The following is an 18,160-nucleotide window of genomic DNA, read 5'->3' as shown; positions in this document are numbered from 1 at the left end:
TGGCTTTCGTTGGTGGGACCCTGGATATAGAAATGACTGTCATAATGTAAAGATCCCAATTAACTCTCTGATATCCTAACCACATCAGCCCAGGGTTGGATCGTCCTTTCCCTTTAAGGAGTGTATGATAATACTCCTAAAGAGTCTTTGGTAAAGCTGGCCGCCATGCAGCCTGGGTCCACATGGGTGGAAAAATACTATCAAGTACCTCTGAAAAACTTTGAATACTTTCATTTCCACCCAAATGCATGATCTTTAGTACTCACAGCAGTTCAGGAGAAGCTGAAATCAACAAAAGTCACGCACAAGGGATCTCAAGAAATTATACCTTTTGGATGCAAAACATAATCATCTGTTTCACTGCAACTTCGGGTGGCAAGATATCATGCATTGTTTAGGCTATACTTAGCAATGTGATAAAGGGTGTGACTCCCTTTTTGTCAAGAGTACCATAAGACACAAAGGGAGATCATCAAAGAAGGCAAAATGGCTGCCAGAATAACTTTTCAAGTAGCCATGGATGTTTCTGACACAGTTGCAGTGTTGATGGTCACAGCAGTGACTAGGACACAGAGGTTCAAGGTAACATTTTGGACCTTCCATTTGAGGTGATAGAGCTCTTCAGTACAAGGACTGAGGAAGCACTACTCTTCTTAAAAGACGATTGTCCTGAAGTCACTGGGGATTTATACACCAAGCACCTTTAGGAAGCCTTATAAATATCAGACACAAGAAACACAACAGGCTCACCTTTACTCTCCGGGCACATAACTAGAATATCCATGGTGGAAGCAGTCATGATATACACCAAAGAAATCCTTATTGAGCAGTGTGTCCGTTTGCCTTAGGTGCTGCTTTTCTTCAACTGTTCATCACCCCCCCCCCCCCAAAAAAAAGTTTGGACGCTGTCACTGAAAAAAGTGCACCTTAAATTGTATGCTAGTTATTGTCTTGATACATAGTGAAATTTTTAAAAATGTCCAGGTACAAAATAGGCAACTAGATGAACTCAGGCATTAATTTCATACAGAATCTGGGCGTATACATGGGCACGTGTCCAAAATCCATCTGAAATCGCAGATATGTAACTTCTTTCAGCCTTCAAGTGCATTGAATCAGAGAAGGTGTTAAATGTAATATTTAATTTTGTTTTTATTCTCCATGGTAAAACCTAAATTGGAACAAAGAAATCTAGAACTCTTACCTAACTTTTTAAAAAAAACTATAATTCACAGCCAATTATTCTGCTGTGATTTAGGCAAATGTGTGACAGTCTAGATCCATCCTCTTTGGAACCCCCTTTCAGGTAGTTGAAAGCAGCTATCAAATTCCCCTTCATTCTTCTCTTCCGCAGACTAAACAATCCCAGTTCCCTCAGTCTCTCCTCATAAGTCATGTGTTCCAGTCCCCTAATCATTTTTGTTGCCCTCCGCTGGACGCTTTCCAATTTTTCCACATCCTTCTTGTAGTGTGAGGCCCAAAACTGGACACAGTACTCCAGATGAGGCCTCACCAATGTCGAATAGAGGGGAACGATCACGTCCCCCGATCTGTTGGCAGTGCCCCTACTTATACATCCCAAAATGCCATTGGCCTTCTTGGCAATAAGGGCACACTATTGACTCATATCCAGCTTCTTGTCCACTGTAACCCCTAGGTCCTTTTCTGCAGAACTGCTGCCGAGCCATTCGGTCTCTAGTCTGTAACGGTGTATGGGATTCTTCCGTCCTAAGTGCAGGACTCTGCACTTGTCCTTGTTGAACCTCATCAGATTTCTTTTGGCCCAATCCTCTAATTTGTCTAGGTCCCTCTGTATCCTATGCCTATCCTCCAGGGTATCTATCTCTCCTCCCAGTTTAGTATCATCTGCAAACGTGCTGAGGGTGCAATCCACGCCATCCTCCAGATCATTAATGAAGATATTGAACAAAACCGGTCCAAGGACCAACCCCTGGGGCACTCTGCTTGATACTGGCTGCCAACTAGACATGGAGCCATTGATCACTACCCGTTGAGCCCGACAGTCTAGCCAGCTTTCTAGCCACCTTATCGTCCATTTATCCAGCCCATACTTCTTTAACTTGCTGACAAGAATACTGTGGGAGACCATGTCAAAAGCTTTGCTAAAGTCAAGGAATAACACATCCACTGCTTTCCCCTCATCCACAGAGAGCCAGTTATCTTGTCACAGAAGGCAATTTAATTAGTCAGGCATGACTTGCCCTTGGTGAATCCATGCTGACTGTTCTTGATCACTTTCCTCTCCTCTAAGTGCTTCAGAATTGGTTCCTTGAGGACCTGCTCCACGATTTAATGCCAGTAAATTAAGCAAACAGTTCTTCTTGAAGCTAAAACAAGTTACAAAACGCTGCTATAGTTCCAGAATTTATCCCAAAGCCTGGATTTTGACACCATAAAAACACATTTAGGAATTAAAAATATATATAATCCTGAAAACATTTGCAGAATTTGAGTTTTCTTTAATGAAAAAAATGCATTCCTTTTTCTTGCAAGAAGATAATTGAAGCTTAAAATTGGAAATGTTGTAACTGGTAAGTAATTTTGTTTTTTGTTAGCTTTGTATTGTATTAATTAGTCAATCAGTGATATGTACTGCTTTTACCAAGGCAATGCTGCTTTACATCTCAGTTTTTATTCTGGTTATGGCTCTAAAACATTTTATAGTCTTGTGTATTGTTTTAAAGCTTACTAAAAGTAACTACTAATATAATTGTACTGCGATATAAAATCTCATTTCTGAACCATTTTTACATTTCTAGATATTCAAGAATTTTATGAAGTGACCTTACTGGACAATCCAAAATGTATTGATCACTCTAAGCTATCTGAACCTGTACAACCTGTGAATACCTGGGATTTCTCCAGCCTTCCAAGCACAACAGTGACATCAGAAACACTGCCAAGCAGCGTTAGCCCAAGTATAGAGGTATGGTGTGTTTGATGTTCCTATTTATCTCAGTTCTTGATCAAACATTTCCTGTATTATGAGCTGTAACCCGCTGCTGGTTTGAAGATATCAACTCGTGTATAGTTTTGTTCTTATTCCTCACTCCCTCTTCTTGTCAGAAGTATTTATATTCCTGGGAAAAATTCCTGTATTACTTTTTTCCATCAACAATCTTAGTCACAGGAGGACTATTGTAGAAATAACTTTTTAAAATATTGGATATGAGAGAGTATTTACTAAACAAAAAGAGGTGTATGCGCTCCAGATTCTTGACTATATCCTTAAACAGGGCTCTTGTTCTCAAATCAGAGTTTTGCAATAACTAATGAGTTCAGAATCGCCACGCCTAGCCATGCAAACTTGAGATCAGATCTAGCCATGCGTAGAACATGTTACCAGCATTGGCTCCTATCTATCAGTATTTCACTCCATTGAAATGCTTTGCTTGAAAATCCCAGCAATTTGTATTGGTGGCCCTCTCCCTTAAGAATATGCTGCTACCCTTATCAAGGAATGGAGAAAGGTCCAGTTGGCTGAGTCAAGCTGAGCAGTTCATTCCCTCCTAGTACAGGAGCTGAGTGTGCAGCCTCTACATTAATTCCAGCCCTTTTCTCTGTGGTATCTTCAAAGCCATACAGGAGTTTTGGATATCCAATTCACATTAATTTTAAAGGAAATTCGAGGACCAAATTTCTTAGGAGGCTTTGCCAATCTCAGTCTTGAAATAACTTTTTCCCATGTGACAGTGTAAATTGCTAGCACTAGGATATTGTTACTGCTGGGGGAGTTAGAATTCTTTCCTCGTTAAAATTTTTATGTTTATCACTTTTAAAGAGTGTGGTTTGTGCTGAAAATCCTCGTTCCGGGGTTCCATGTTTTATCGAAAGTAGCAAATGTTGTACATATCTTTAAAAATACACTAGATATGATTCTAGGAAGTAGAGGAATGAACCTTACATATTTTTTAACAAAAGTGATTGAAATGGCAAAACTAGAATTGTAAGACATCTAGATGATCTACACATCACGTGTTCATGTCTCTAATCTACTAGAAACTGTGAGCATGTGAACAAAATAAAGGAGAATGTGCTGGCACTTGGGCTTTGACAAATCTCTTATAAAAGGTGGTTGTGGAAGCTGTCACGCAATGAGAGAGAAGTAGACACTAACTAAGAGAGGAAAAAAGTAATAAAAGGTAAATTTTCATCATGGTAAAAGAGTAAAGAATGCTCCAAGATTCTTTGTTTAATATGAAAAATAGGGTGGCAAAATTTGCAGAATATATATTGAGTTTCTTCATGACGAGAGACAACTGAAGAACATCTGAGGGGACCTTACAAAGTAGGTGAATGTGCATTGGGAGATGAAATTTTGTGTTGACACATGTAAAGTAGTGCACATTTAAATGAATAGTTTGAACTTTTCTTGTATGCTTTAGTAGGTTCTTAATGACCTGTAACCATTCAGGAAAAATACCCAAGTGTCACTGCGGTTAGCTTAATGAAAACATGCTCAATGTACCATAATGATTAAAAAAAAAAAAAGGGGGTGGGGTTAGAGTGCATAAGGAATCGGATGCTATTTTTAGGGTGTCAGCTTGAGCCCCACTAGCATGAGGCTGTCTACTTGGGCTGGGAGGCTTGCTCACGGCTGCAGTGTAGGCATGCTTTAAGCTATACAGACTATATCAGCAAAGCTACAGTACTATAGCTATGCTGGTATAATCCTGTCGTGTAGATGCAACCTATACTGACAGAAGGGCTTTTTCCATTGGTTTAGGTACATCACCTCCCTGAGGAATGATAGCTAGATTGATGGAAGCATTCTTCCTTCAGCCCGGCTGTATCTGCACTGGTGGTTAGGTCGGCATAGCAACATCAGTCAGGGATGTGGGTTTTTCTCACCCTTAACCAACATAGCTGTGTCAACTTAAACTTTAAGTGTAGACCAGCCTAAGTGTCAGGCACCCAGTCTGGTTTTAAAAGCTAACATCAACACCTTGGTTGTTCTTCGAGTGTACATCCTTATGGGTGCTCCATTATAACATGTGTTTGTGCATGTGCACTCTTGACCGGAGATTGTAAATAGCAGTGTCTGCAGGTCTATGCCGTGCAGTGCCTTGTGCTCCCATGTGAAGGGGTATGTGGAGGCGTGGACCTGCCACCACTTCAGTTCCTTCTTGACTGCCTATGGTTTGAGATGGAGTAATTTTTTTTTGCTGCTTTCAACCTACTTCCCGCCTTGATTGTTTACTTCCCTTTTTTGTTTTGTTTGTTATAGTTTTTATTTTCTAGTTATTTGTTTTTTTTAGTTGTAGCACATTGTATGCTAGGGTTTGCCCCAAATTTCTTGCCCCTTGTGGTCTCTGGCAGTTCCCCGGGTTATGCCTAAGACTCTGGAGTTCCAGCCTTATCAGAACTGCCACAGGTCTTTTCCTTGTAGTGATGGGCACTCAAGTTGTCTCTAGTATCTCGGAGAAACTCACGAACCATCAAAGTGTAAAGTCTGCTTGTGGTTCAAAGATAGGTCCCACAAAGATAGAGAGGCTAAACTGAAACTTCTCTTAATAGAATGTTCCCTATTCCTCCTGCCCCACCTGGTATGTTGGCCTCAACCTCTTAGGCCGCTTCAGTGACTTCTGGAGCTACAAGGACAGTTCCAGAGATGAAACCCTCAAAAACCAGATTGCACCTTTCTAGAGGCTCTAGAAAGAGGGGCAAGTCACCTTATAGAGCTGATTCTCAGAAGACTCTTGTCCCACCTTGGGTACAGCCGATTCTCCAGCTGACACTGGTACCGAAGCCCTGATACCCCCTAAGAAGCTCTGATCTGAGAGACCGTAAGCTAACTAGCACTGAGAAGCCCTTACCTCGGTATTGTCTGACACCTCTAAGTCACCGAGGACATTTTAGATACAACTCCCCAGGATAAGATCACCTACATATCAATAAGGCACTGTTGTCACCGGCATGTACTCTGTGGCAAACACCTGCCACTATTCTTCCCACTTGCAAATGGACAGATAAAAAATATTACATTCCAGCCAAGGGAATGGAGTATTACTTCTCCCATCCTACTCCCAACTCCCTGGGGGAAGATGCAGTAAAGGAAAAGTAGTCAAATATGCTTCAGACCTTCTTCTGAGGAGGAGTCTAAATGCCCACATCTCTTGGGTAGGAAATGTTGTTCATTAGCAGCTCTTCAATTTTGAGTTGTGAACTACCAGGCCTTGATGACAAAATATAACTTTTTTTAAACAATTATTCAAAGTTTTTGCTTGTTTTGTTGAACAACTGTCACAAGGGCCCTCATTTGGTCACCAGGTCTTCTCTGTAAGCATCTTTCAACAATACTGACATGACTTCACTGTCCTTAGTCATTGCAGTAGTTACGTGACAGGCATCCTGATTCTAATCTTCTGGCCTCCAGAGGAAGTGCAAAATACTGTGGAGTACCTCTTATTTGAAGGGCCTAAGTTGTTAAGTGATGACATGAACTCCTTGCTCCACACCCTTAAAGACTCGAGGGCAACATTGCAGTTGCTGGGAATATATGTGCCCGAAACAGACATTTCAGCAAGTCTCAGACAGCACTTACTCTAGACCATTCCAGTACCATTCACAACAGATCTATGCTAGATCTACAGAGTACCCAAGAAGGAGACGCAGACCCTTAAAAAGGGGAACACCATCCTCTACACCACCTTCTAAGAAACCATTTTGACAACCTGGTTGTGGGACTCAAACAACTTCTCCCTCTGGATGCTCTGGTGCTAGATTCAGTCATCTAGCACCTCCTTCAGGAGACCACTTGTCTGACTTCCTACCAGCTGGGGAGCTCATTGTCTCAGACAAATGGATCCTGGAGGGGGTTGCCGTAGGATACTCTATTCATTTCCAGTCCATCTGCCCCTCCACCCCATGCCTCAGGACCCTTCTTGTGTGGTTTTTCTAAAGCAGGAAGTCTAGTACCTCCTGCATTTGGGGGGAAGTTGAGCCAGTTCTCTCTTGCTAAGCAGTAAATCAGAGGGAGGAATCTGTTGCAAATATTTCATGGTTTCCAAAAGAGGAATCGTAATACCTATGCCCTATTGCAGCACTTAAAAAAGATAATGCTAGCTACCGATATGCCATTCCGAGATCTGGGGTACTGGTTCACTGCTCTTGACCTCTTAAGATGCGTACTTTCATGTGGCTATGCATCCCTTGCACAAGTGCTTTCTGTTCTTGGAACATTACCAGTATGTCACCTCACCTGTGGGCTCTCCACAGGTGTTTTTCAGCAGTAGCAGCTCACCTGCATCATTGGGGCATTGCAGTCTTTCCATATCTAGACAACTGGCTCCCCAGGAGCTGCTCTGGCCAAGCGGCCCAGTCAACAGTCTGGTTCTCGGTGCCTTAGGAGAACCCCGTTTTGAACAAATGGCTACCTGTTCTGTCTCCCACCTCTCCCTTCAAGACTTCCTTTCTGATAGCCATTGCCTTGGCCAGAAGAATGGGAGAAAGTGGGGCACTCATGGCATATCCACTATACTCTGCCTTCTATCGTGACAGGGTCATGTTGTGCCCACATCCTCTCTTCCTCTCTAAAATCTTGTTGGCATTTCATATCAACCAAGGTATTTATTTACTGATATTTTATCCAAAGCCTCATACCTCAAGAGAGGAAGCTAGTCTTCACATATTAAATGTCAGGAGAGCCCTTGCCATCTACCTTCAAAAGACTAAGACCTTTAGGGCCTCCCCCAGACTCTTTGTATCCTTTGCAGAAAAGATGAATGATCAGCCAGTTTCCACTCAGACTTTCAAAATGGGTTTCCGATTGTATCTTGACATGCTACAAAATGGCTGGGATACATCTCCCACACGGAGTCACAGCCCACTCCTGTAGGGCTCAGTCCACCTCTATAGCCCTTAAGGATGTCCCAATAGCAGAAATCTGCCTGGCTGCCACCTAGTCATCAGTTCACATGTTTGCGTAACATTACGTCATTATACCTGCATCCAGAACTGACACTACCTTTGAGGCAGTCCTGCAAGGATTTACGTCCTCAGCGTCTGCTTCCACATTGAGATATTGCTTGGGAGCTCCTATGTTGGAGGACCCATAGGGACACAAGAACATAAGAACGTCCAACTGGGTCAGACCAAAGGTCCATCTAGACCAGTATACTATCTTCTGATAGGCCAATGCCAGGTGGCCCAGAGGGAGTGAACACAACAGGTAATCAAGAAATCCATCCCATCGGCCATTCCCAGCTTCTGGCAAACAGAGGCTAGGGATACCATCCCTGTCCATCCTGGCTAATAGCATGAACTGCATATACTCGAAGGAGGAGAAGTTACTTACCTGTACAGTAACTTGAGTTCTTGATATGTCTACCCGTGGCTGGCCCATGCCAGCTAACTTGGGCTCATGGAGCTTGGGTGTGAGGCTGTTTCATTGCTGTATAGACTTCTGGGCCCACGCTTTAGGACCATACAGTGTGGAAGGCGTGGGCCATCTGCGGGTTTTTCTTTGCTGTGTAAACATACCCTATGAGTGCTCTACCTCCCACCATCCTTCCCCTCTGCTGTGGATTCTCTAAGCTTCATGGTTGAGAAGGAACTGGAGTGGCAGCAGTTCTGTGCCTCTTTATGTACCCTCATAAGCACTGTGTGGAATTCTGCACAGGCCTGGATCTGCGAACCCTGCTGTTCACAATCTCTGGTTGGGAGTGCATTGGCGTGCACACATCCTATGGTGTAGCACCATAGGAACAAAACATCTTGAACTCAAGTTACTGTAGAAGTAAATAAACTCTCTTTCCTTATGCGTTGGGGGATTTTCCACTTTCCAAACCCCAGCCACTTCTGGAAAAGTTGGAGAAAACTGGCTTTCCAGTTTCAGCCAACCCATTATAACCAAGGTGATTCCACTGGAATAGCTTACTGTTATGGTCTTACTCCTCCCCCTGCCCCCCTTGTACGTGGTCCAGGGGGGATGTGCTATAGTCCTGACAGCAGGTGATTGTTTGTTTCTGCAACCACAGAAGCAGTCCATGGGTTCAGCAACTTTATGACATTAACTAGAATTCATAAGTTGTGCATCGACAGATTTTCCAGATTGTCACATTTTTTCAGTTCACATGTGAAACTTATAATTAAACAATAAAAATTCCCAAAGAAAAAGTTTTAAAATAGTATTACCGTTGAGTGTGTGTAATGAAGTGGACTGCCCCTTTTAAGAACCAGAGGGCTTAGGACCACCAACACTGATAGATTATCAGACCCAGCTGGGAAGTGGTCAGGTAAACATAAAAATAAACAAACAAAAAAACCCTGTAAGAATGGCCGTACTGGGTCAGACCAAAGGTCCATCTAGCCCAGTATCCTGTCTTCCTACAGTGGCCAATGCCAGGTGCTTCAGAGGGAAGGAACAGAACAGGTAATCATCAAGTGATCCATCTCCTGTTGCCGATTCCCAGCTTCTGGCAAACAGAGGCTAGGGGCACCGTCCTGGCTAATAGCTATTGATGGACGTATCCTCAATGAACTTATCTAGTTCTTTTTTGAACCCTGTTATAGTTGTGTCCTTCACAACATCCTCTGGCAAATAGTTGCACGGTTCACTGTGCATTGTGATCCCTATAAAAGGCTGAGGGTTTGGTTAGCAGGAGTTGCAGGATGGAGATGGGCTACTGCAGTAGGCCGTGGGGAATTTAAGGAAAGAGTGCGTCTTCTTTTTAGCCCTGAGAGAAGCAAGGGGAAAAGCTTCTGGGAGCTCTAGCCTGCGGTGGGCAGAGTTGCTGCTTTGTTTTGTCTAAGTTTCATTTTTAGAGACTGAAACTGTGCCCTGAAGAAAGGGCCAGAAAGAGGCCCTGGTTTTTCCTTGTCTGGTGAGGGAGCCCACCAGCCTACAGAGTGCATATCAGTCATTTAAGATAAGTACACTACAGGTATGTTGTTTAAATGTAGTTAAGTCAGAGTGAGGATTAAATTTAACAGCAATCCAAACATGGAAATGAACAGAACATAAGAATGGCCATACTGCGTCATACCAAAGGTCCATCCAGCCCAGTATCCTGTCTACCGACAGTGGCCAATGCCAGGTGCCCCAGAGGGAGTGAACCTAACAGGTAATGATCAAGTGATCTCTCTCCTGCCATCCATCTCCACCCTCTGACAGACAGAGGCTAGGGACACCATTCCTTACCCTTCCTGGCTAATAGCCATTAATGGATGTAACCTCCATGAATTTATCCAGTTCTCTTTTAATCCCTGTTATAGTCCTAGCCTTCACAGCCTCCTCAGGGAAGGAGTTCCACAGGTTGACTGTGCGCTGAGTGAAGAAGAACTTCCTTTTCCTTCCCAATCTTTAAAAAAGGGAAGAAGGAAGATCCTGGGAACTACAGGCCAGTCAGCCTCACCTCAGTCCCTGGAAAAATCATGGAGCAGGTCCTCAAAGAATCAATCCTGAAGCACTTGCATGAGAGGAAAGTGATCAGGAACAGCCAGCATGGATTCACCAAGGGAAGGTCATGCCTGACTAATCTAATCGCCTTTTATGATGAGATTACTGGTTCTGTGGATGAAGGGAAAGCAGTGGATGTATTGTTTCTTGACTTTAGCAGAGCTTTTGACACGGTCTCCCATAGTATTCTTGTCAGCAAGTTAAGGAAGTATGGGCTGGATGAATGCACTATAAGGTGGGTAGAAAGCTGGCTAAATTGTCGGGCTCAACGGGTAGTGATCAATGGCTCCATGTCTAGTTGGCAGCCGGTATCAAGTGGAGTGCCCCAAGGGTCGGTCCTGGGGCCGGTTTTATTCAATATCTTCATAAATGATCTGGAGGATGGTGTGGATTGCACTCTCAGCAAATTTGCGGATGATACTAAACTGGGAGGAGTGGTAGATACGCTGGAGGGGAGGGATAGGATACAGAAGGACCTAGACCAATTGGAAGATTGGGCCAAAAGGAATCTGATGAGGTTCAATAAGGATAAGTGCAGGGTCCTGCACTTAGGACGGAAGAACCCAATGCACAGCTACAGACTAGGGACCGAATGGCTAGGCAGCAGTTCTGCAGAAAAGGACCTAGGGGTGACAGTGGACGAGAAGCTGGATATGAGTCAGCAGTGTGCCCTTGTTGCCAAGAAGGCCAATGGCATTTTGGGATGTATAAGTAGGGGCATAGCGAGCAGATGGAGGGACGTGATCGTTCCCCTCTATTCGACATTGGTGAGGCCTCATCTGGAGTACTGTGTCCAGTTTTGGGCCCCACACTTCAAGAAGGATGTGGATAAATTGGAGAGAGTCCAGCGAAGGGCAACAAAAATGATTAGGGGACTGGAACACATGAGTTATGAGGAGAGGCTGAGGGAGCTGGGATTGTTTAGCCTGCAGAAGAGAAGAATGAGGGGGGATTTGATAGCTGCTTTCAACTACCTGAAAGGGGGTTCCAAAGAGGATGGCTCTAGACTGTTCTCAATGGTAGCAGATGACAGAACGAGGAGTAATGGTCTAAAGTTGCAGTGGGGGAGGTTTAGATTGGATATTAGGAAAAACTTTTTCACTAAGAGGGTGGTGAAACACTGGAATGCGTTACCTAGGGAGGTGGTAGAATCTCCTTCCTTAGAGGTTTTTAAGGTCAGGCTTGACAAAGCCCTGGCTGGGATGATTTAACTGGGAATTGGTCCTGCTTTGAGCAGGGGGTTGGACTAGATGACCTTCTGGGGTCCCTTCCAACCCTGATATTCTATGATTCTATGATTCTATGATTTGTTTTAAACCTGCTACCCATTAAGTTCATTTGGTGGCTCCTAGTTCTTATATTATGGGAACAAGTAAATAACTTTTCCTTATTCACTTTCTCCACACCACTCATGATTTTATATACCACTGTCATATCCCCCCTTAGTCTCCTCTTTTCCAAGCTGAAAACTCCTAGCCTCTCTAATCTCTCCTCATATGGGACCTGTTCCAAATTCCTAATCATTTTAGTTTCCCTTTTCTGAACCTTTTCTAATGCCAGTATATCTTTTTTGAGATGAGGAGACCACATCTGTACGCAGTATTCAAGATGTGGGCGTAAGATACTCTCCGTCTTATTCTCTATCCCTTTTTTTAATGATTCCTAACATCCCGTTTACTTTTTGACCGCCGCTGCACACTGCGTGGACATCTTCAGAGAACTATCCACGATGACTCCAAGAGATCTTTCTCCTGATTAGTTGTAGCTAAATTAGCCCCCATCATATTGTATGTATAGTTGTGGTTATTTTTTTTGAACGTGCATTACTTTACATTTATCCACATTAAATTTCATTTTCCATTTTGTTGCCCAATCACTTAGTTTTGTGACCACTCCTCCCCCGCTAGTAAATTTTCACAATGGAGAGGGGTAACGAGTGGTGTTCCCCAAGGGTCAGTCCTAGGACCAAACCTATTCAACTTTTTCATAAATGATCTGGAGAAAGGGGTAAACAGTGAGGTGGCAAAGTTTGTAAATGATACTAAACTGCTCAAGATAGCTAAGACCAAAGCAGACTGTGAAGAACTTCAAAAAGATCTCAGGTTTCAGAATAGCAGCCGTGTTAGTCTGTATCTGCAAAAAGAAAAGGAGGACTTCTGGCACCTTAGAGACTAACAAATTTATTTGAGCATAAGCTTTTGTGAGCTATAGCTCACTTCATCGGATGAATTCAGTGGAAAATACAGTGGGGAGATTTATATACATAGAGAACATGAAACAATGGGTGTTACCATACACACTGTAAGGAGAGCGATCACTTAAGGTGAGCTATTACCAGCAGGAGAGTGGGGGGGAGGCGGGGTGAACCTTTTGTAGTGATAATCAAGGTGGGCCATTTCCAGCAGTTGACAAGAACATCTGAGGAACAGTGGGGGGTGGAGGGGAGGAAATAAACATGGGGAAATAGTTTTACTTTGTGTAATGACCCATCCACTTCCAGTCTCTATTCAAGCCTAAGTTAATTGTATCCAGTTTGCAAATTAATTCCAATTCAGCAGTCTCTCATTGGAGTCTGTTTTTGAAGTTTTTTTGTTGAAGAATTGCAACTTTTAGGTCTGTAATGGATTGACCAAAGAGATTGAAGTGTTCTCCGACTGGTTTTTGAATGTTATAATTCTTGACATCTGATTTGTGTCCATTTATTCTTTTACGTAGAGACTGTCCAGTTTGACCAATGTACATGCCAGAGGGGCCTTGCTGGCACATGATGGCATATATCACATTGGTAAATGTGCAGGTGAACGAGGCTCTGATAGTGTGGCTGATGTGATTAGGCCCTATGATGGTGTCCCCTGAATAGATATGTGGACACAGTTGGCAATGGGCTTTGTTGCAAGGATAGGTTCCTGGGTTAGTGGTTCTGTTGTGTGGTTGCTGGTGAGAATTCTAGTAAAGACTGTCTTTTCCCTTTGCAAGTTGCATGAGTTTCAGTTTCCCTGCTCCCCTCTTCTAAAATTCTACATGGACTATTCCATTCGTTACTGCCTAAGAAAGTCAATTATTTTGCAGGCTGCAGATGCTGAAATGGTTTGATGGGAAAAATCTTTACTTGCAGTTATAATTTTGGGGGGGGGGGTGTTAAAAAAAAGAATGTGACCGGCTAGGGAAAACCTGTTTCAGATCTTGTACAGTGGAAAACCATTTTGTATTGCATTTCATCAAATGACTCCCTGTGAACCTCATGGGTTAAGCAATCCTGGGAGAGGAGTGATTAATAAAACAGCATATCAGGAAACAGTTAACTGGTATGGAATAAACTCTAACATCTTCTGTGGCTTTAGTTCAGGGATAAATTCAAGCTCTTCCGATACAGATAATCAAAGTAAATGAGTTTGACTGCTTTAGGACATTTAAAATATTTTTATTGTAGCTGGTGTTTCTACCTCTGTGTGGATCCAGGAGAGAACCTGCCATAAGTTCTTCTGCTTTGACCTCGAATGAGTCACCTTATCTCAGTTCTGAGTTCTTTGTTAGTCAGTGGTTAGTTACAATAGATTTGTAATAAACTACTTTCATGTCTAGAAAAATAGCTGTTATGCTGAAACGATGGACTGCTTATGTATTGTAACAACCAAGGTAAGATGCTAAAGTCTTTGAACTAGTTGTTAACAAGATTTTTTTGGGTCCTTCTAATCCTATTGTAAATATTTTTTTTGTCTAATCATAATGGAAATACCTTGTCACAGCTTTCTGTCGTCTGATTTTTAATTTGAATTCTTTTGCTGGATTAAATCCTATAGTTAAGGTGAGCGTCTGGTACTGTTTGTAAATATCGTGTCTGTAAGAGCTAATTATGGCAGTACTTTGCTGCACTGATTTTTTTTTTAACTGATGCATTTCTTATCATTCAGCAGCAAGATTTTCTATCTTTATTCTATCTAAATAATATCTAAATATCTGTTTATTCTATCTAAATTTAAAATTCTGAATGCATTAAAGTAACAGCAGCTTCTTCTGTAATGAGTAAATCAAAATGTTATATTTATATAACCTTTCCCAGAACATGTTTAATATTTTTTCCTATTTAAATAGTTGTCTGAGTCTGAGAAAGTACTATTAGGGATTATTGATTTTAAAAAAATATCCTGTAATTTTGGCATCCTAGCTTTTGTGAGATAGACTCCCAGATAGTTTGTTGTTATCCATGAGGTACTAGAGTAATGCTTTATGCTTGGCAATCATTTCTAGTACAGCCAGTTACAATTCTTAAACCTAAATATTCTGATCGTATAAACTGAATGCAGTGTCACTATGTGAATGTAAGTGGAGAAAGTGGAACTAGTTTTTGGAAACATTTTTATGGGAATGGCAAGCTATTGCTCTGCTCTTTTGCCTGTAAATAAATATATATTTTAATAATTACTTCATGTTGTTTGAAGTGTTTTTTTTATTTTTAAAAACAACTGCTATCTTCAACAACACCTAAATAATGAGTGTATACGTAGTAGTATAAGTGATACAGAAAGTCTTTCTCTGAGAAACTGGAATAATATTTTACATCTTTTTAAGGAAAATATTCTGGTTTACTGGTGACAGCCTTTGTTAAAGACAATGAATAGGGATGCCTATGAGTCTTTTGGATAGGCAGTAAGAAGTGCAACTTCTAACGATTTAGGTTAATTCTCTTTATACAGTTCTGTTCAAAGGATTCATCCTTGACAACTAGAGTGGGTGAAGTCGCATCATCTTTCACCAGATGCCTTTCCTTTTGATGTCTGAGCTCAGTATTGTCAAAAATAAAACACATTGGTGTAAAAGTCCAAAGTTTGATTAATTAAATTCACAGTTGGTGCATTTCTGCCATTGTTCTTTCATTTAGACTGTCACCTTTATTAAAGTAAAATGATAGGAAACATAAGCTTTTCATTCCTTTACTTGGCTGGCAATTAGTTTCCATATGTTTTGTTTTATTTTATTTTATTTTATTTTACTGTACTTAATAAAGAATTTGGTAAGAATATTTTTGCATAGTAACTAACAATATATTTGGACACATATGCTAGCTTTTTTTTTTTTTAACGGAGAGATCATTTGCTTTTAACTTTAGTTCTCTCAGGCAAGGATTTACTTTCCTTTCTCCAGTCACTCAGAAGAGTGAGACAACAATGTTTTAAATGAGAAGTTGAGGACTGATTTACCTATTTAGTCATCCTGGGCCAGATTTTCACCTTGAATACATTGTTATAAATCCCAAGTAACTCCACTGACTTCTGTAGAATTACTTGTGTTTGTATACCACTGTAGTGAAGAGCCAGCCAGGGCCCTCTCTTGAAACAGTTTTTCTGCTTGGCTGTTCAGTACTTGGCTGGGTTTATGAGAGTCTCCAATGGCTGCAGTTGGTTTCTAAGAGTTTAGGAGTTTATTCTTCCTGGCACATTTGGAGAAACTATTTTTTTTTATCAAATTTTCACCCTTGTCTGGTGAATGTGAAGTTCTAGATGTGGTGGTGTGGTTGTGATATTTATATTACTATTGTACTTAGAAGCCTCATTTATGGACCAGAACCCCATTGTACTCGGCACTGTACAAAAACATTACAAAGAGATGGTCCTCCCTGCCCCAAAGAGCTGCAATGTAAGTAATCATAGAATCATAGGGTTGGAAGAGACTTCAGGAGGTCATCTAGTCCAATCCCCTGCTCAAAGCAGGACCAACACCAACTAAATCATCCCAGCCAGGGCTTTGCCAAGGCGGGCCTTAAAAACCTCTAAGGATGGAGATTCTACCAGCTCCCTAGATAACCCATTCCAGTGCTTCACCACCCTTCTAGTGAAATAGTGTTTCCTAATATCCAACCTAGACCTTCCCCACTGCAACTTGAGACAGTTGCTTCTTGTTCTATCATCTGCCATCACTGAGAACAGCCTAGCTCCAAAGGCTGCTATCAAATCCCCCCTCACTCTTCTCTTCTGCAGACTGAATATCCCCAGTTCCCTCAGCGTTTCCTCATAAGTCATGTGTCCCAGCCCCTTGATCATTTTCGTTGCCCTCCGCTGGACTCTCTCCAGTTTGTCCACATCCCTTCTGTAATGGGGGGACCAAAACTGGATACAGTACTCCAGGTGTGTTCTTACCAGTGCTGAAAAAAGGGAAATAATCACTTCTCTCGATCTGCTGGCAATGCTCCTACTAATATAGCCCAATATGCCCGTGGCCTTCTTGGCAACAAGGGCACACTGCAGACTCATATCCAGCTTCTCGTCCACTGTAATCCCCAGGTCCTTTTCTGCAGAAGTGCTGCTTAGCCAGTCGGTCCCCAGCCTATAGCGGTGTATGGGATTTTCTAGGTGCAGAACTCTGCACTTGTCCTTGTTGAAGCTCATCAGATTTCTTTTGGCCCAATCCTTCAATTTGTCTAGGTCACTCTGGACCCTATCCCTACCCTCCATCGTATCTACCTCTTCCCTCCAGCTTAGTGTCATCTGCGAACTTGCTGAGGGTGCAATTTAAACCTATCATGCAGATCATTAATAAAGATGTAGAACAAAATCGGCCCCAGGACCGACCCCTGGGGCACTCCGTTTGATACCGGCTGCCAACTGGACATCGAGCCGTTGATCACTACCCATTGAGCCGATGACAGAAATGTCCTGGCCTTTTGCTGGTATTCTGTATTGTACACTTGCCAAACCTGCTTATTAGTACAAGAGACAGTATTTGCACCTGTTACACTTTTCATTGAGCAGAGTTCATTCAAATAAATAATTCCCCAGTGTGCCCTCTTTCCTCTCAAGGAAGATTACTTAACTTAAGGATAACTGTACACGGGACCAGTTGCTTCCATACAAATGTGTGCATGTATAAGGTTTAGGGATGTGTACGTCCAGATATAGCATGTGTTCTTTAATGTTATATACATATCTGGTTCTCTTACCTAGAAGTAAAAATAAATGAACATAATCAAAGTGGTTGGAGCAGCTTTGAAAGTTTTTTAAAACAACATTTTTGGAAAGAAGAATAAATACTTTTCTGGTCTCTCTGCCTCTAGGAAACCTTGTTTGAAATAATTACACTTTTTTGATGTTTAGTAGAAACAGAAGAAAAATCCCATTACTGAGCTCACGCTTTTCTGAAGAACTGAATATTATTTTTCCTCTGCTGTGGAAATATGAATGACGATCTTTGATCGTTCAGATTAACTTACCTGTTAGTTCAGAATGAAGGGCTATCTTTTTGGCTGGCAAATTGTTCTTTACAATACTACTTTTTTGTATTTTTAAGGCTTACCAACTTGCTCTGCTTTAGCTTTGGAAGTTGGTAATAAAAGATTAATCAGAGTGAATTTATTTTTCCTTATGTGGGCACACTGCGTGTTAGTGTAGGTAGGCATATTTGCATCACTGCAACCATGGATACTCTTTAAGAGCAGGAATGTGGGTTGAGCTAAAGCAATGATATTTAAATAGCTTTCAATTTTGTATGATTGCACCGTATGCTTTAAAATATTAAATCTTTAACCAATTTTTTTCAAATTCTGTTGCATCAGAAACTTGCTTTTGAGCAGTCAACTTTATCTTACTTAACCAGTAACATTAATGTTTGTTTCCAGTGAAACAGCTGTGAGTTTGAAGTTTTGTTGTATTAGTAATGTAACACTGCTATTCAGGATAATAGCTATCTTGCATAAATTCTAAAAAATAACTCAAATACATATATTCTGACATTTAGTACAGTTTTTTA

The 18,160-nt window shown here is 41.7% G+C and overlaps 1 protein-coding gene across 14 annotated transcripts in view; it reads left to right on the top strand.

The window, feature by feature from the left end:
- Positions 1 to 18,160, top strand: part of DLG1 (discs large MAGUK scaffold protein 1) — a 427,573-nt gene that overhangs the window by 18,222 nt on the left and 391,191 nt on the right. For all 14 annotated transcript variants that reach the window (XM_084638865.1, XM_084638863.1, XM_084638875.1 and 11 more), the window contains exon 3: positions 2,781 to 2,947. In XM_084638865.1, coding sequence (XP_084494991.1) covers positions 2,781 to 2,947 — 167 coding nt within the window. The remainder of the gene's footprint in view (positions 1 to 2,780; positions 2,948 to 18,160) is intronic.

This window comes from Lepidochelys olivacea, assembly GCF_965140295.1.
Source record: "Lepidochelys olivacea isolate rLepOli2 genome assembly, chromosome: 9".
Taxonomy (NCBI): Eukaryota; Metazoa; Chordata; order Testudines; family Cheloniidae; genus Lepidochelys; species Lepidochelys olivacea.
This window is presented reverse-complemented; position numbering and strand designations above follow the sequence as displayed.